The following is a 19,724-nucleotide window of genomic DNA, read 5'->3' on the forward strand; positions in this document are numbered from 1 at the left end:
CCAGGGCCAGCTTTTCAAGAATGGGACTGTGTCATCCCCTGCTGAAAACCCTCAAGCGGTTTCCCATGCCTACAGGACACAAGATGCCAGGGCGCTGGTCCTCACCAGCGGCATCCCATGCCAGGAAGCCCCGTCTGCATTAACCCTTCAGCTAACAGCACCAAACTCCACCCCCTGCCCCCTCACCCAGCTAACTCCTGCTGTCCACACAGAGATGATCACCCCCACAGGAAGCCAGGCAACCTCCTATGTGATCTGCATGGTCCCTGACCCTCGGCTCCCCGACTCCTCTATAATTCCGGTCCAAGGCCTCCACCCTCTAGAGACGCTGTCCTCCCTACCTAGACCCAGGCATGTGCATGGCACATACAACAGGCTTAGTGAATGTTTCTGCATGATCGAAAGAATGACGAGCAGGTGGAGAAGAAACGGAGTGGACAGCAGTAATTGCTGCTCATAGGAAAGGGCAGAGAAGGGAGCCGAGGGGAGAACCTGCCAGCGACACCAGCCTGTCCTCCTCAGAAGGCTGCTGGGAGGAGTTACATGGTCCTTTCCAGATGGGAGAACTCAGCCTCTGGGAAGCAGAGGGACTCCAAGATCACATACTAGAGAAGCACAGAGCTGAATGGGGGTGGGGGGACTGCTGGCACCCAAGCCTAGGTCTTACCTAGGGCTGGGCTGATCGGAGGCCCAGGAATACACCTGGGAGACTGTGGAGGTAGCAATGGAGGAGTGCAGAAGGGAGGGGCTTGGCCACCACGGGCAACAAGACTCCGGCCCATCCTTAGCATGGCTCCCTGAATGCCTCCAGTCCTCTCTCTCTCTCCCTCTCTCTCTCTCTATGGCCCATGGTCAACAGGGGGTTAATGCCCAGCTGCCCAGCACAGGCCTCCTGCTCCAGCCTCCAGGAAGAAAGTCTGCCTTTGGGGCCATAGGCTGGGAGGAGGAGAGATAAGGGCTATTCCCAAGCCAAGCACACAGCACACGTGGTGCCTAGGGGCCCCAGGTCCCCAGGCAGAGTTCTGAGGACCTCTCTGGAGCCAGAGACACATTCCAAGAGATGTGACAGGAATGGCTCCACCTCTTCCAGGAAGTCTCCAGGCCTACTGGCCCTGGGGTATCTCCCTCAGCAGGCCATGGAGACCAAGACACTTCCTGGGCACACATACCTTCCTAGAGTCACAGAGGTGCTCACACAGGAAGTCTTTCCTTGTGCCAGAGGGAAGGCTGAGACCAGAGAAGAACAGGGACTCCCCAAAGGCCACCCAGGTGTCCCAGACTCTAGTCCGTTTAGCGTCAGGGAGCCCCGGATCCCCACTGGCCCTGCCACTTGCTTCCTGCAGGACCCAGGGAGGACACCTGAGACCACCCAGCCAGGGGTTTCTAGGTGTCCTGTGAGAGTCTTTCCCCACTGGGGGTGTCTGGGGCTGATTTGTGGCCCTGGGGTGCTGTCCCTCAGGCTCCTAGGGGGCAGGCTAGCTGCAGTGGGCAAGCCCAAGGCAGATAGTCAGGGACAGCACATCATCTAGCCCAGGGCTGTGAATGGCCATGGTAATTGGAGGAAATCCTAGGTACGCGGGACTGTGCCCAGGGTAACCCAAGCCATGAAGTGACTAGGGGTTGCCATGGTTAGGGACAGGTATGGTTTCTGGTGGAACAATGGCCCAGCTGCTTCTTCAAAGCTCTGGTCCTACCCCATCTACCCATTACAGAGAGTGAGCAAGTCGAAACCTTGAACAGAGCAATCCTTGAACAGAAGGGGTCCCCAGACCAACTGACACCCAGAATCCTAGGCTTGTGGACCAAGTGAGCTGGGGACCACCCAGGTGATTCCTGTACAAGAAGGCTACTTAGGCACCTCATCTCGACTCAGTGCCCTACCCTGTCCCCTACCCCCTCTCCCCCACCCAAAAAGAGACCACCAGAAAGGTTACTGGTAAGAACTTCTAATTAAGCAAATGGCACAGATCTCAGAGCTTTCTGGAGAAACCATAAATCTCAGAAATTCTTTCCCTTGCTCCCCTCATCAGCCTACTCGAGGACACAAAGCTGATTTCTCTGCTAGCTGCCAGCGGCTCGATCCATCCTCCCAAATTTCACAAATAAGATTTGCTCTTCTTGAAGTTTTCTCTTTCCCCCTCCTTTGTGAATCCTGTGTTTGCCTTGGTTCTCTGATTCAGTCCACTGCCTCTCACACATGAGGAACCAGTTTGCCCACAAGAATCAATAAACTTTGTGCAAAATAACCAGTGACCTCACCTCTGAGCTGTTCTTAGATATGGTCTGGGGTGGGGGTCTCTGGTGGGGACAATCCTCCTCTTACCCAGCTCCTCCTGACAGGAGATTGGGTCAGGACGTTAGCTCTGGTAGTGGCCTCCCTGAGGGGGAGGAGGGAGGGAGGGGCAGGCTCCCCACTTATCTCCAGACCCATGTCAGGCTCCACCCAGCCCCGGGAGAGCAACCACAGAATGCTCTAGCACCCTGGGTGACCCCCTCCCACCTAGGGAGAAGAGCGAGTAAGGAAACTCTGCGAACTGGGGCACAGACACCGGCAGGTCTTCATGGGGTTATCTCCAGCCTGGGCTCCAGTTCTAGCCCCATCCTTCTGTCTGGGTGATGCTCTTCAAATCTGGAGGGGCCACCTGTGCCCTGCCCTCTCTCAGGTGCAGGAAAGAGTGAGAGGGACTTTATCATTGCTAAAGGGCTCCCAGCAAAAGCCACTTGCTCTTCATGCCTAGTGGGTAAATGTCTAGGGCTTGGGCACAGCCTCCCCTTGGGAGTCTGAAGTGGTGGAGGGTCCCAGAGTGGGGAGGGTCGCAGAGGGCTTCCCTGGCTGCGAAGTGGCCACAATTCCAGGGCTGCCAAGAGGATGGGTCCCTAACCTTGATGCAGCTCCCTGTTGTGACTGCTCAGGGACAAATTTCAGGGCTTCTAGACCTGTCTCCCTGATTCCTCCTCATGGGGCTGACAATGTGAGGGACACTGTGCTGCTCGCTCACCAGGCCCTGTCCTGCCTCCAGCCTCTGATCCACACAGCGCGTCTTCCGGAATGCTCTCTAACCCACTCTGGGAACCCCAACCCTCTCCCTGAGCTGGGAGTGAGGCCTCACCACCCCCAGACCCTGTAGAACCTGCTCTGTCTGTACTTACCTCGAGCACACCACACAATACCTGTCACCCAAGGACACCCCCTCTACCACCAGCCTGCGGCCTGGGGACCTGCCTAGGGAGGGGGACTCTATCCTGCTCTCTTGTTTCCGCAACCATGCTTTCCTTCACCTGGAGCTGCTTGAGGGAGGGTCTGGGTCAGAGACATGCAGCAACCCCAGCACACAGCTCTGGGCCTGGCTAAACCTCATGGGGCTCAGTTTCCCTGTCTATAAAATGGGACTATGGGACTAGGTCAGTGGGTCTGAGAGTATGGTCCGGAGACCCCTGAGGCTCCCAAAGGCCCTTTCAAGAGGTCTGCAAGTTCCTTTCCACCTCCGTGTCTGTGCGGCCTGCTCTTCCTCATATGCTTCAACCAAACAGTCTCACATCAGCCTGGGTGTGAAGCAGACAGGAGAATTAGTGGTCTTCTATTAAGCCAGACATTAAAGGTATTTCAAAAAATTATAAAACACTACCACTCTTCTTGCTAATTTGGGGGGCATATTTATAGCGATGTCTCATTTAAAAAAGCTTTTCCTGTAAATGGATTTTTATGGTTATTTTTTAACAAATTAATCCATTTTGTTAAGTTTCTTGGTTTTAATTCTTAATATGGTAAGTATCAATAGATACAGCCTACATTAACAAACCCTCTTGGGAGTCCTCAATAATTTTAAGAGCATCAAAGGTTCCTGAAACCAAAACGTGTGAGAACCTTTAGGATACAATCTCCACGGCCTCTTTGTATTCTGACAGTCTCTGAACCCACCTCCTGAGATCAGGTCAGTCCTGGCTAACTGAGACTATTTGTCCTTTTAAGTTTCAAGGTGTAAGAATGTGGAGTGTACGTATGACTGGTTCTTAGGTCAAGGGTTTGTGGAGTCAAGAAGCATGTTCCCTCTTCCCTCCTCCTCTGAGGATACAGACTCCTGGTCCATCCTCTCCTCACTGGAGGACCAGTAGGATGGGAGGCTCTCATCCTATGGCGAACCCAGAGGAGGCAGCAGTTCCCCAACTCTGGGCAAAACACGTAGCTTCTCACCAACCCGAGCAATGGCCTGCGGAGGCACACGAAGACGTGGTACACACCGCTCCCTTCTCCAATCCCAGACCACACAAGCTGCAGTCCAAAGAAGGGATGATTTCAGACCAAGCTGTTGCTGGCAGAAAGTCTCTGACGGCCTCTGGAGAGCAGGCTCTCGGGAGTGGGCGGGGCAGCGCGTGGGCGGGGCAGCACTCACGTAGATGAGGTGGTCCCGGTAGCGGATCAGCAGGTTGCGCAGAATGCCTGCCTCATTGAGGTCTCCCAGGCGGATCATGTCCTCCACACCGTGGACCGACGTGGGGTGCATGGGCTTGATGTGCATGGCATTCTGCGGGGAGATCCAGTGTTCCTGTGGGGAAGTACCGTGGTTCTAGTTAGGCGGGGCCCCTGAGACCCAGGCTGTGCTCTGCTGGACACAGGGATCCCAGGTATGTGCGACCCTGATAAGGGCCTCCTCCTCTCCTGTGGCCACTCTCATTATCAGGTGTGAGCGTCTGAGGACGGTGCTGCCCACCCACACTCTCTGTGGACCACTCCTCCCCTCCAGGAATTCTCTCTGCAGACCTAAAAGCTGGGCAGGGCAGGGATTTGGGCCCCACTCAGAATTCTCATAAAGGGAATTCGAGTCCCCCCCAGTCACTTTGCAAGATGGAGTGGAGCATGTAATCTCTGGAATTAGACTAGACTTCAGATGCAGGCTCTGGTAAACAAAGGCATCAAAAGTAATTTCAGACAGTGACAAGAGGCATATAGGATAGAGACCAGGGAGGGGAACTCCCCTAGGGTCTTCAGGAACTACCTCTCCAGAGAGGTAACATTTGAGCAGAGATCTGAATGATGGGTAAGAGACCCCTGTAAGATGTGGGGAGAGAGAGTTCCAGACTAAGCCTCTGAGGCTGGCAAATGAGGTGTAGCAGTGGATCCACTGGAGATAGATCTCACTGGGCTTGTTGATGAATGTGGAGCAAGGTTGAACTTTTGGTGCTCATGAACAGATGTGGAAACTAGAAGAGAGGTTGCCTCCATGGCTCTCCCTATTCTTCCCTGCAGTATCTTCTGCTGGGGGTTGGCGGGGGCGGGTTGGGGGGGGCTTCCAGTGGGACATCTGGCCAATGGCATTGGCAGTTTCAACAAACCAGGAAATCCCTCCCTCCTTCCCCAAGGCAGTTTCCAGCACCTTCTAACAATCGAGCTTCTCAGCAAGGTGAGGGTAAACTGTGTTCCAGGGTATGGCCACAGCCTGAATGAGACACCTTAGCCCTCTGGGGGCCCCTACCTGTTCTCAAATGCCAGAACCCTGGGAGCCTCAGGACCCCCAGGAGTTTGAGTTTTGGAAACAGGGGAGGAGAAGGGGACCCCCTGTGCCACCTCCCAGCTCTGGCCCTAAGACTTGGTGGGTAGGTGTGATGCACACATGTCCTCCCATAGCTGCTTCTCCTCCAGGTCCCCTCTGGAATAACCAACCTCAAAAGCTGGACACTAGCAAGAATCTGAGGCATCACCTCCTCATCTCATCCCAGCCCCAATCTGTCACCCAGGGCTACTCACTCAACCCTGTGAATCAGTCCCCTCCTCACCAGCTTTAAGCCCCTGTCCTGATCCAGACCATCATCTCTCACCTGGCCCCCTGGCCCTGGCTGCCCTCCAGCCCCTCATCCCCCTGGGAGCTGCCTCACGCACCTGTCTGATCACAGCACTTTGGGGCTTAGAGCCCTTCCCTGTTCCCCCTACACTGCAGCCTGGCATTCAAAGGCCAGCCTGAGGTGGACACAAGGACTTCTGGGCCTTTGCTCCAGCAATCCCCTGTACTTTCAAGCCAGAGAAGCTTGGTCTCCACTTCCCCAGACACTTCGTGGCCTTGCTCATGCTTTTCCCTTTACTTCCTTTCTATTCAGCCTTCGAGGCACAGCTCAAAAGTTTCCCATTTCTAAAGCCCCCTCTTACACGTTCCACTGTGCTATCCCCCCACCTCCACCACAGGAATGTGTCAGCGCCTCCCCTGGACCACCACGTCATCTGGGTCTCCCATGGAAAGGCGGTGGGCACAATGGGCTGCCATTGTCTGAATGCAGTTCTGACCTCCTAGTGTGCCCCAAAGCTGGGGACTCATGGCAGCCAGACCCCGTGTCTTCAAGACCCTTGGTCCGCAGTGCGTCAGACAGGAGCCACACACGAATGATGTGGCAGGGAATCTGATAGGACAGACAGCTAGCTGGTGGGCTACGGGGGACCAGTTCTGAATTAGAAGCAGAAATCCTAGTCATGGAGAGACCCTCATAGTCCCTTTTTTCCACCCTCTCACTTCACCCAAGAAAATAGGATGAGAGTAGGACGGTGGCCTGCACCTGGCCCTTAGAGGGAGTGGGGACAGGGCCAGCCAGAGCCCACCACTCCAACTGCCCTGGCATTTCATGGCCCCTCCTAGGCCAGGAGTGCTTCAGTCCAGCTCAGGCCCTCACACAGCCCTCTCTGAGGCATGAATGGGCCGGATAGGGAGATCAAAGAACCTGCCTGGACTTTCCAGTCCTGAGTGGAACATTCCTTTCTCCCATTTTAACCTATTTCTTGATAAACGGTGATCCAGTTGGAAAATTCCCCTCTGACCGGTCCCTGCTCACAGACTGGGTGGTAGGCTCCAGCGCGGGCCAGAGAGAGGATGCCTGGGCAGGCTGTCAGCCTTCCTCCCTCGACCCCCACCTCCAGTCCCACGGTCCCTCCCCTAACCGTTCAGCACAGCAGGGAGAGGCAACCCTGCAGCCCAGCGCACGCCACTTGGAATCCCTGGGCGTCCGTGACCTCATCTATTCAATGGGAATTAGAGTAACCATCCTGTCTTCTGGAGACCTTGGGGGGATTAATTGAGACACTAAAGGCTAACTTTGGTTTCCCTCCCACCATGTCTAAAAAGTGCTGGTGCCTGGCAACTGTACATCCAGGGCTGGGTATTATTACTGCAATGCTTTCTGGTTTTACAGAGGACATCTTTGTTCTCATTCATTCCTCATAGCATCCCATAACAGAACAACCAGTCACCATTTAACAGTGGGGAGTCACACTCAAGCGATCACCTGGCTCACCCTGTTACACGGCAGAGCCAAGCCTCTCCTCACCCCTTCCCTGCACGGAAGGACCCTCAACTGATGTCAGCGGCCCACAGGTCAATGTCCACAGGCCCTTACAGCACAGACCAAAGTATAACCAGGGCACAAATGGAGGCCTGGCTCTGAAGGAATGCCAGAGAGAGAGAGAACATGGCCAGCCCCAGGGACGGGGGACATATTCGGAAAAAAAGGAGCTGTCCTGGTACTGGAGAGAAAGGGACTATGAGCTCTGCAGAGGAAGGGAGGAAGGGGTGCCTCTGGCAATGGGAACAGCTCCGGCAAAGACAGAATGTTAGGGTCCCCTTGAGGATCATTTATTCATCCACTCATTCATTCAGCAAGGCTTTACAGAGAACCCTCTCTGGCCCTGGCCTTGGGTCTCAGGGGAAGCAGATGGGACTTTCTTAGTCCCTGCCCTAGAGTTAAGGGAGCCTTGGAAGTCAGAGGGGTCAAAGACAACAACCTGGAGGGCAGGGATGGTAGGGAGGAGAATGGGAAAGCCCCTAGGAGGCCAGAAGCCCTGGGCTCAAGGCCACAGAGGCTAGCCAGACTCCCTGACCTGCTTCCGGCCACCTAGTCATTTCCCTTCCCAGCTGCAACCCCTACCCCCAGGGCTTTAGTGGGAGAGGTGGGAGGGGGGCTCTGGGATCCAGTGACATGGTTACAGGACACCATCTGACGTGCAACATGACCCAGGTGAAACGTAAGCTTGCAGGCAGAGTCCCAGGGCCCCGCTCGGCGGGTTTGTGGGCCTGTCTGGGCTGCCAGCCGAACCTGTGCCCCCTTCTCTGGCTCTAAGCTCACAGTGGCTTCCTAGAAGGTCTCAGAACCAGAGCCTCCAGAAGGCTCTGCGGGCCCTCCGGTTCTTTTTTTTTTTTTTTTTTAAGATTTTATTTATTTATTTGACAGAGAGAGATTACAAGTAGGCATAGAGGCAGGCAGAGAGAGAGAGGAGGAAGCAGGCTCCCTGCTGAGCAGAGAGCCCGATGCGGGACTCGATCCCAGGACCCTGAGATCATGACCCGAGCTGAAGGCAGCGGCTCAACCCACTGAGCCACCAAGGTGCCCCAGGCCCTCCGGTTCTAAAGGCTGCAGGGACAAAGCTTGGCTCAACATAATCTGAGCGCCAGAGCTGCCACTGAGATATGGACCCAGGAAACACTACACAGAGGCCGAAGGTCCTGGGTACTCATCCCAGCACCATCACTTACTAGCTGTGTGACCAGGTCTGGTGGTCCCTCCCTGTCCCAACTTCCCCTTGGGAAACAGAACATTTGCCTCTCACGGATGCTATGAGGACCCAAAGACAGAGCTGGGGTCAAAGGGATTTGAAGACCCCATGGGGGTGTCCCTGAAAGCTGCAGGAACAAGAGTGAGCCCCCTGCTCCCTTTATGGCCAGCACCTGTCCTCCAGGCCCCCGAGACTGTCCCTGCCCCCAGTGAAGCCCTCTGTTCCCAGTCACTGCACCCTCTTTTTCCCCCAGCAATCTTGGACCCCAAGACAGAAACTTGGTTCTATCTCTGTGTTCCCCAGCACTGGGCATAGCACCAGGCACAATGCCAGTGATGGTAGGACTGAATCTCCCTGGTTCCCTCACATCCCTGATAAGCTAGGACTCTGTTCTTGGGACCACATCCCCACCTTCCCATGCCACGTACACACGTGCTTCCCCTCTGGGCCCTCCTCCAGACTACCTGCCTTCTCCAGGGCATGACTCTGACCTCACACTTTCCCATCCTTCCCCACGCCCACTACCCACAGAACTTACACCTCCCGTATCCTTTCCCTTCAGGGCTGCAAGAAATAAAGGATTAATCTGTTTGATTCCTAGGGCAGTGCCAAGGTAAGCAATGAATTCCTAAGATGCTGTAACCCAATAGAGCAAGACTACAGGCATTTTTAGTCTAGCTCACTTTACTGAGGTATTCTCTTCGGGGGCCCCAACATATGGGTCAATAACCTGATGAGACAGTTACTATGATCCCCATTTTACAGAAGAGGAAATTGAGGCTCAAAAGGGAAGGAGACTTGGTGAAGGTTGCATTAGTGACAAATGGGCAGGATGGGATTGGAATCCAATCTGTCTAACTCAAAGCACCTCTGTACCTGAGGAGCTCCCAGTCTGGCGTCGCCCCCTGCCCACCACCATACATGGGCAGGTGCCCCCCCACCACATACACACACATACACACACACACACACACACACACACACACCCATCTTGAACACTAGGCAGAATGCCTGGAGTGCTCATAGAAATAGAATCCAGGAGGCTGGCCAGAAAGGGAAGCACCATCTTGCTGGGGCAGTGAGAAAGTTGCATGGAAGATGGGGTGTCTGAGAGGTGGAAGTAGGGGCACAGGCACTACCTCCAACACCCTCAGGTTCCTTCCCAGCCCCTGCCTCAGGTGACCTGTCTGCCTGGGTCTTCCCAAAGGCCTAGGGGCAGGGGAGGTAGGGGGCTACTCACATTGCCTTCATCGTCCACCACCTGGATCTGCCCAGAGTCACAGAGCTTCACCACTGCTCCGATGGGTACGTCAAATTCCTGCCCAGATCTCAGGTCCATCCAGACATAGTCCCCCTGTGGGTGAGAGAGAGTCACAGCCAGGTGAGCAGGGAGAGGGATCCTGGGCCGTCATGCCTCCCAACAGAGGCTCCTGTGCCAACCACAGGAGAGGGAAGAAAGGGCTGGAAGCCAGCTGGTGCCAGGCCCCAGGCCCAGCTCTGATCCAAGGTCTTCAATCCCCCCTCTTATCAGCTCTTACTGCCCCCATCTCACAGATAGGTAAGCAGAGGCTTGGAGCAGGAAAGAGACCCCTTGGCTGGGCAGCTTCACACCCAGGCCTGTCCAGTGCCCAGCTCTCCCCAAGGCTCTACACCCCCTACACAGATAGCAAATCTGTTGAGATTCAGGCTGAAACACCAAGACACTCAAACCACTTTCTCTCTGTCCTAAAGGAGACATCCTCACAGGATACCCAAACAGCCTCCATCACCTGCAGGGGCAAGTCTCAGAGTCACCGGGGTGGATTCCTCACAGTGACTGCTCTGAGCTGGGCCCTGCGATATGAGTCCCCCAACACTGCCTCCTGGCTTGCAGGAAGAGCCCTGACCTTGAGGGGGAGGGTGTCATGCTGTGCCCCTGCTCTTACTACATAACCCAGTACGGAACACGGAAGACAAACCCAAAACCCAGAGGCAGAGAAATGGACTTAGAACAGATGCTTTCGGCACGGATGCATTCCGCAAATATGTACTGAGCACCTACTAAATATGAGGCACTGACTGATCTAAATACTGGGGATCCCGCAGTGACAGTGGAGTCTGCACTGCATCTGGGAGGAGACAGAAAACAAACAGCTGAGCAAACACGCTCACGCCATTGCTGCAGAGGATGGTGAGGACTGGGAAGGGCCCAAGCACATGGACGGCAGAGTGGACTACAGCCCTCACAGCCCCGGGCAAGACCCAGCACCGCAGAGGCTCCCCGTCACCGGCCTGTAGGTACAGCTGGGAGTTTATCCTAATCCGAACCAAAGTATTGCCCCAGAGGGTGAGAGAATGCAGACATCCTAATAAAAGGAGAATTTACCACTACCTCCCAGCAGTTAGAAACAGAACAGCTGATAAAACAGAGGACAATCCAGTCACCCTGCGGGGACAGCCGAGGGTAAACGGCTCTGGGCGGGGAGGCAGGAGAACGGGCTCCAGGCTCGTCCAGGCTGGGCCTTGGACAAGTCGCTGACTAACTTGAGCCTCAGTCTCTGCCAGTGTCTGATGGGTGGGCTCAGGGAGTCTCAAGGCCAGCACCTCCCTGCGTTGGCCTCCCCCTCTTCCGTTCGGAATCAACTATTTTTCAGCCATAGCTGCCACTTCATGGGAGGTTACGCACATCAAGAGACAGGCTGTCAGAGACAGGCTAGCTCTGAATGTGAGCTTTCTCCCAGAAAACGGAGGGGAAAATTGGAGAGCCTCTGGGGAAGAGAACTCCTATTTCCCGAGCATCTGTGCTGCGTGCCCAGGCTGCATGGCTGCTTCCCATAAGGTGCCCCATGTCACCCTTCTGTCCCAAACTGCGCTTCCTGACAGCCTTCAGTCACACTGAGTTCCAGGCCACCGGCCACCGGCTGCTCATACTGCTCTTCTCCACCTGCCCGCTCCCCTGCCCACCTGTCCACAGGGAGGATGCCCACCAGTCTGTGCAGGTCTTCTGGCCCCACCCACCTCCCCATCTTCCTCCTCCATCTCCTGCCCAACTGCTGAAGAGCTCATTCATTCATCCCGCAGGTATTTATGGAGAACCCCCTGTGGACCCGCCCCATTCCAGCTCTGGGGACAGAGCCGGGAACAGATGGGAAAGGCAGGGTGCCTACAGCCAGATGAGGGGAGGGTGTGGGGGGACCACGTGCAGGTACCAGGTTACACAGGGCCCTGTAACCATGACAGAGGTTGGACTTTCTTTTACGGATGACAAAAAGCCATTGGAAGGTTTTAAGCAGGAGAATGGCATGACAAATTTACATTTTCAAAAGCTCTCTCTGGCTGCTGTAGAGAATGGAGGCACTCCTCCAGGCTCCAGGGCCTCTGGGCTTGCCCCTGACAGCCAGCACCACACGGGATGACCACCATCTATGCAACATTTCACCACTAGCATGGAACACACACACACACACACATACACACACAGACACACCGCCAAGTACAGGGCTGGGGCTGTGTCTCATCAGGGACTCCCCAGAGTCAAACACCAAAAAACAGAATTTGTCTCTCGATGAGAGAGAAAGAAAGAGAGAGAGAGAGTGTGTGTTTGTGTCTAAGAGACAAAGCATGTGACCGAGGGTGTGTGAGAAAGAATGAAGAATGTATAGCAGGAGAGAGAAAGAGCCAGAGACAGAGACAAACACTAACTTCTAGAAGCCAGGCTGGCCAGGATGTTTCTTCATGCTAACTCCCAGTACACCCACGATGGGCCAGGCAGCAAGTTAGATGCTTCCCTGTGATTAACGATCTCACTGACACCCCTCAGGCAGAGCATTCTATATCTACCTCATCTCCTCAAAAGAGTTCAAGAAACTTGCCCAAATTCACCCAGCTTTTCTGTAGTAAAACTAGGAATGAAGCCCAAAGCTGAAAAACGAAATCCAGTGCTCTTTCCTGACATCTCTCTGAACCCAGTTCTGTGAGCAAAACAGGAAACACTGATAGGACCCCTGGCCTTACATGGCTTGTGGGTCATGCTGGGAGCCTCAGTGGAGGGCAGAGCTGGAAGGCAAGAGTCTGAGTCACCTGTATCCCCTGACCCGGCACAGAGCCTGGCACACAGAAAAATGCACCCTGCTCAGGGAACAGAGGATAACCAAAATAAAAGACCTCATGGGATCAGGAAATGGGAGCTCAGAGAGGCTGAGTGAGCAGGGAGCTCAGAGCCTACAGAAACAATGACTAGAACTCTCCTAATCAAGAACAGTCAGGAGGAGGACAGGGACTTAAATTTCTCTTCTTCTTCTCTGGGTCTCAACTTGAAGAAAAAGGCTAAAATGGCAGCTAAGAGGCCTCAGGGAAAATTCTGAGACCTGAGAACTTCTGAGGAGAGAAGTTTCCATGGTCCCAGGGTAAGTTCTTAGGGCATCAGAATGCAGGTGGGTTGAAGGAGTCTTCATTTTTACAGATGAGGAAACTGAGGCCCAAAGAAACAAATGTACCTGGTCATAGTCATGATGGTGATAGATAAAACTGGGAGCACCTGCAGGGCAGGGCCTGGACCAAAAGCAGCATGGGTTGGGAGTCTCGGCTGGGTGAGGGAAGGAAGATGGAAAAGAACAGGAACTGTCTTTGTGGGGCAGAAAGAGGGAGGAGAGGAAAGGAGTATTGGGCCCCAGGTCTTACCCCACTGACCCCTCCAATCCCCAGACCCCAGGCACTGATGCCTGCATCTGGCCCCATTCATAACCACTCCATTGTGAAGGGCGCCCCACTAGGGACTTCACTTTGAATTGAGAATCCTATTTGTGACCTGATGGATGCCTCAGTATGGCCACATGACAGGGGGCCAGTTCCAGTTTCTCTTCTGTCACATGTGTGGCTAGAGCAGAGAGTCTCCCAGACCCTGAGTGGTGATTTCTCAGAATGGATCGATCTTAAAAGTTCTCAAAAGTACCTGGGACCCCACCCCCCTCTCCAGGGAAGCTGGACACACCCACAGTGAACACACAATTTAGAAATCTTAACTGTCTGCCTTCTGCTCAGGCTATAAACAATCCCCGGGGTCCTGGGATTGAGTCCCACATCAGGCTCCTTGCTAAGCAGGGAGCCTGCTTCTCCCTCTGCCTGCTGTTACCCCTGCTTGTGTGTACCCTTTCTCTCTCAAAATAAACAATATCTTAAAAAAGAAAGAACCAAAAGATTGAGATTATTCCTTGCATATTCTCAGACCACAATGCTTTGAAACTGGAACTCAACCACAAGAAAAAGTTTGGAGAGAATTCAAGAGAGAAGCTTAAGACCACCCTGCTTAAGAATGTTTGGATCAACCAAGAAATCAAAGAAGAACTTAAACAATTCATGGAAACCAATGAGAATGAAGACAATTCGGCCCAAAATCTATGGGATATGGCAAAGTTGGTCCTAAGGGGAAAATACACAGCCATCCAAGTCTCGCTCAAAAAATTGAAAAATCCAGGACGCCTGGGTGGCTCAGTTGGTTAAGCAGCTGCCTTCGGCCCAGGTCATGATCCCAGCGTCCTGGGATCAAGTCCCACATTGGGCTCCTTGCTTGGCAGGGAGCCTGCTTCTCCCTCTGCCTCTACCTGCCACTCTGCCTGCCTGCGCTCACTCTCGCTCCTCTCTCTCTGACAAATAAATAAAAATAAAATCTTAAAAAAAAAAATTGAAAAATCCAGAATACACCAGCTCTCTTTACACCTTAAAGAACTGGAAAAACCAACAACAAATTAAGCCAACCCCACACACAATAAGGAAAATAACCGAGATTAGAGCAGAGTTCAATGAGAGAGAAACTAAAGATACAGTAGAACACATCAACGAAACTAGAAGCTGGTTCTTTGAAAGAATCAATAAGATCAATAAAACACTTGCCAGACTAATCCAAAAGAAAAGAGAGGACCCAAATTAATAAGATTATGAATGAAAGGAGAGCGATCACAACTAACACCAAATAGAAGCAACCATCAGAAATTATTAACAGTCATATGCCAATAAGTTAAGCAACGTAGAAGAAATGGATGCATTCCTGGAAACCTATAAACTTCCAAGACTGAATCAGGAAGAAATTGACAACCTGAATAGACCAATATCTAGTAACAAGATTGAAGCAGTGGTCAAAGACCTCCCAAAAAACATGAGCCCAGGACCTGACGGATTCCCTGGAGAATTCTACCAAACTTTCTTTTCTTTTCTTTTCTTTTTTATAAAGATTTTTGTTTATTTGACAGAGAGAGAGAAATCACAAGTAGGCAGAGAGGAAGGCAGAGAGAGAGGGGGGGGGGGAGGAAGCAGGCTCCCTGCGGAGCAGAGAGCCCGATGTGGGGCTCCATCCCAGGACCCCGGGACCATGACCTGAGCCGAAGGCAGAGGCCTTAACCCACTGAGCCACCCAGGCGCCCCTGTACCAAACTTTCAAAGAAGAAATAATACCCATTCTCCTAAAGCTATTTCAAAAAATAGAAACAGGGGTGCCTGAGTGGCTCAGTGGGTTAAACCTCTGCCTTCAGCTCAGGTCATGATCTCAGGGTCCTGGATCGACCCCCACATTGGGCTCTCTGCTCAGTGGGGAGCTTGCTTCCCCCCTCTCTCTCTCTGCCTGCTGCTCTGCCTACTTGTGATTTCTCTCTTTCTGTCAAATAAATAAGTAAAAAATCTTTTTAAAAAATAGAAACAGAAGGAAAACTTTCAGACTCTTTCTATGAAGCTAGCATTACCCTGACCCCCAAACCAAGCAAAGACCCCACCAAAAAAGAGAATTTCAGACCAATATCCCTAGATGAACTTGGATGCCAAGATTCTCAACAAGATGCTAGCTAATAGGATCCAACAGTGCATTAAAAAGATTATCCACCATGAGCAGGTGGGATTTAACCCTGGGGTGCAAGGGTGGTTCAACATTCACAAATCAGTCAGTGTGAGAACAAATCAATAGGAGAAGGGAGAAGAACCATATTGTCCTCTCAATTGATGCAGAAAAAGCATTTGACAAGATACAGCATCCGTTCCTGATTAAAATGCTTCAAAGTATAGGGATAGAGGGAACATTCCTCAACTTCATAAAATCTATCTATGAAGAACCCACAGTGAATATCACCCTCAATGAGAAAAAGCTGACAGCCTTCCCTTTGAGATCAAGAACCCTACAAGGATGCCCACAATTGCCACTCCTGTTCAACATAGTATTAGAAGTTCTAGCAAGAGCAATCAGACAACAAAGAGAATTAAAAGGTATTCAAATTGGCAAAGAAGTCAAACTCTCTCTTCACAGATGACACAATACTTTATATGGAAAACCCAAAAGACTCCATCCCCAAACTACTAGAACTCATACAGCAATTCAGTAATGTGGCAGGATACAAAGTCAATGTACAGAAATCTGTTGCTTTCTTATACACTAACAATGAAAATACAGAAAGGGAAATTAGAGAATTGATTCCATTTACTATAGCACCAAGAGCCATAAAATACCTGGGAATCAACCTAACCAAAGAAGTAAAGGATCTGTACTCAAGGAACTACAGAACGCTCATGAAAGAAATTGAAGAAGACACAAAAAGATGGAAAAGCATTCCATGTTCATGGATCGGAAGAATAAACATTGTTTAAATGTCTACACTGAGGGTGCCTGGGTGGCTCCGTGGGTTAAGCCTCTGCCTTCGGCTCAGGTCATGATCTCAGGTTCCTGGGATCAAACCCCACATCGGGCTCTCTGCTCAGCAGGGAGCCTGCTTCCCTTCCTCTCTCTCTGCCTGCCTCTCTGCCTACTTGTGATCTCTATCAAATAAATAAATAAAATCTTTATTTTAAAAAAATGTCTGGGGCGCCTGGGTGGCTCAGAGGGTTAAGCCTCTGCCTTCAGCTCAGGTCATGGTCTCAGGGTCCTGTGATCAAGTCCCACATCAGGCTCTCTGCTCAACGGGAGCCTGCTTCTTTCTTAAAAAAAAAAAAAAAAAAAAAAGTCTACACTGCCTGGGGTCATTTATACTTTCAATGCCATTCTGATCAAAATTCCGACATTTTTCAGTGCTGACACAAACAATCCTAAAATTTGTATGGAACCAGAGGAGACCCTGAATTGCTAAGGAAATGCTGAAAAAGAAAAATAAAACTGGAGGCATCACGTTACCTGATTTCAAGATTTACTACAAAGCTGTGACCACCAAGACAGCATGGTACTGACACAAAAACAGACACATAGATGAGTGGAACAGAGTAGACAGCCCAGATATGTACCTGCAATTCTATGGCCAACTAATCTTCAACAAAGCAGGAAAAAATATACAGTGGAAAAAAGATAGTCTCTTCAATAAGTGGTGCTGGGAAAATTGGACAACTTTGTTTAGAGGAATGAAACTCGACCTTCTCTTACACCATACACAAAGATAAACTCAAAATGGATAATAGACCTCAACATGAGGCAGAAAAATCTATCAAAATCCTAGAGGAGAACATAGTAACCTCTTCGACATCAGCCACAGCAATTTCTTTAAAGACATGTCTCCAAAGGCAAAGGAAACAAAAGTGAAAATGAACTTTGGGACTTCATCAAGATCAAAGGCTTCTGCATAGCAAAGGAAACAGCCAGCAAAACAAAGAGGCAACCCACGGAATGGGAGAAGATATTAACAAATGACACTACAAAGGGTTGATATCCAAGATCTATAAGAATTCCTCAACTCAATACCCAAAAAATAGATAATCATGTCAAAAAATGGGCAGAAGACATGAGCAGACACTTCTCTAAAGAAGACATACAAATGGCTAACAGACACGTGAAAAAATGTTCATCATCATTAGCCATCAGGGAGATTCAAATCAAAACCACATTGATATACCACCTTACACCAGTTAGAACGGCCAAAATCAACAAGACAGTAAACAACATATGTTGGAGAGAATGTGGAGAAAGGGGAACCCTTTTACACTGTTGGTGGGAATGCAAGTTGGTGCAGCCACTTTGGAAAACAGTGTGGAAATTCCTTAAGAAATTAAAAACAGGGCTACCCTATGACCCTGCAATTGCACTATTAGGTATTTACCCCAAAGATGTAGTGAACAGAAGGGCCATCTGTACCCCAATATTCATAGCAGCAATGACCACAGTTTCCAAACTGTGGAAAGAGCCAAGATGCCCTTCAATTGTCCAATGGATAAGGAAGATGTGGTCCATATATACAATGGAATATTATGCCTCCAGCAGAAAGGATGAATACCCAGCTTTTCTATCAACATGGGCGGGGCTGGAAGAGATTATGCTGAGTGAAGTAAGTCAAGCAGAGTCAATTATCATATGGTTTCACTTATTTGTGGAGCATGAGAAATAACATGGAGGACAAGGGGAGATGGAGAAGCGAAGTGAGTTGGGGGAAATTGGAGGGGGAGACAAACCATGAGAGACTGTGGACTCTGAGAAGCAATCTGAGGGTTTTGGAGGGGTGGAGGTGGGGGGTTGGGTGAGCCTGGTGGTGGGCATTAAGGAGAGCATGTATTGCATGGAGCACTGGGTGTGGTGCATAAACAATGAATCTTGGAACACTGAAAAGATAAAATTAAATTTAAAAAAAGAAAGAAAAGAAAGGGAGATCTTGGTTCCAGTCCCAGCTCTGCCACTAAAACTGGATGACTTTGGGTAAGCCTTTCTGTCTCTCTGGGCCTCAGTGCTCACAGTGTTCACCCACTCAGAGTCAGGGCACAGGAAGAGGAAAGAGCCCACAAGCCTTCAGGTCCCCCCACCTGCCCTCCCAGGCGTGCAGCCCAGTGTGGATGAACATCAACTTCCAACAGGGCCTTGGCCCCTAATGCCCCTTCCCTTCTTGGGGAGGGCCTAGGCTCAGTCTTCCTTGGTGGGATGAAAAGGAATCTGTCTCAGGATCTGTTTTCCCCTCTCATCCTCATAATCACTCTGGGACACTGGTTTTAGTAGCCCTATTTTCACAGGTGGGAAATGCCTTGTCAAGGGCCCCTGTGAGCGAGAAGTCTCCAGTTGCAAACATCAGGTGGTAGAGGGGACCCACAGCCATGCTCTGATGCCGGTGAACCAGCCAGACCAGAAGCGTCTCCCAGAGTCCCCTCCGAGCACCTGAAGAGGCTTCCTGCTCCAGACCCCAGAGAGCTGGGGAAGCCCCTTCTGGGATCTGGCCCCTCCATCTTGGGTGAATGCAAAAGCTCCAGGCACAAGGAGGGGCAGCCAGGGCCAAGTTAACGCTGAAAATCAGGAATGGTACGCCCCACCAGAGGGCCCTGCCCGTGTGCACCCTGGCCCTCGGGGACACCACCCAGTTCCCACCAGGAGGGGAAACAGAGGCCCGGGGCGCCTTGCCGCGGGTGCACCCTCCCGCTCCCAGCACAGGCCTCACCGGCAGGACCGCATAACTCTTCAGCGCGTGGTTCAGGGTGCGCACCAGCGCCCACTTGCCGGTCTGCTTGGCGCGCGCTTCGGAGGGGTCGGAGGGGTCTGCGGGGTCGGCGGGGTTGGCCGGTTCGGCCGGGTCAGCAGAGGGCTCCATGGCGCGCAGGGTCTGGCAGCGGCTCCGGTGGCAGCACGTCCCCGGCTCAGGCTCCCTAATTCACCTAATCCCGTGCGCGCCGCCCGCCGGGGAACCCTAAACCCGGCCATCTGCTGCGGGCCCATGGCAACGGCGGCTTAGGTGACGCCCGCGGGCTGGACCTGGGAGGGGGCCCCGGCGCTGGCCTGGCCCTCTCGGGTCTGCACCGGACCCCCCACCACCTGATCGTGGGGATGCCTGGCCGGTTTCACCCAGACCACCATGTGTGGCGCCCTGGGAACCGAACTGGGGGCCTCAGTGCAAACGAGGCACCTGGAACCTCACCGGGACTACAGTTTTGGAGAAAAATCTGTACATTTTCTATGGAAAGCAACCTGGGGATGTTATGGAGGGGAACGCAATAAACCATGAATTTTTGAGTCCGATGGGAAGGTGCCTGAAAGATCCTTCTAGCTCCCTGGCTGCCTCTACAAAGCCATGGCAGCTAAACTGTCTTCCGGGGGTGGGAGGAACAGGAGAAGGAAGCTTCTGAACAGTTCGTTTCTGGTCCTCCTCTCTCAGCCATGAGACTAGCCAGCTGGTGATCTCTAGGAGGCAGAGGTAGCACAGAGGCCTGGGGGAGGGTGTCCCCTGGTTCACCAGGACAGCAGGCACCAAGCTGGGCTCCTGTGTCTGGCAGCCACACAGGACTGGGC

The 19,724-nt window shown here is 52.2% G+C and overlaps 1 protein-coding gene across 2 annotated transcripts in view; it reads right to left on the minus strand.

Annotated features, from left to right (window-relative positions):
* The window catches only part of MYO7A (myosin VIIA), an 87,646-nt gene that overhangs the window by 53,884 nt on the left and 14,038 nt on the right, over nt 1-19,724 (minus strand). For both annotated transcript variants that reach the window (XM_082749526.1, XM_082749525.1), the window contains exons 3-4: nt 9,768-9,881; nt 4,392-4,544 (exon numbers count right to left, since the gene is read on the minus strand). In XM_082749526.1, the coding sequence (XP_082605652.1) occupies nt 4,392-4,544; nt 9,768-9,881 (267 nt within the window). The remainder of the gene's footprint in view (nt 1-4,391; nt 4,545-9,767; nt 9,882-19,724) is intronic.

This window comes from Mustela nivalis (genome assembly GCF_964662115.1).
Source record: "Mustela nivalis genome assembly, chromosome: 9".
Classification (NCBI taxonomy): domain Eukaryota; kingdom Metazoa; phylum Chordata; class Mammalia; order Carnivora; family Mustelidae; genus Mustela; species Mustela nivalis.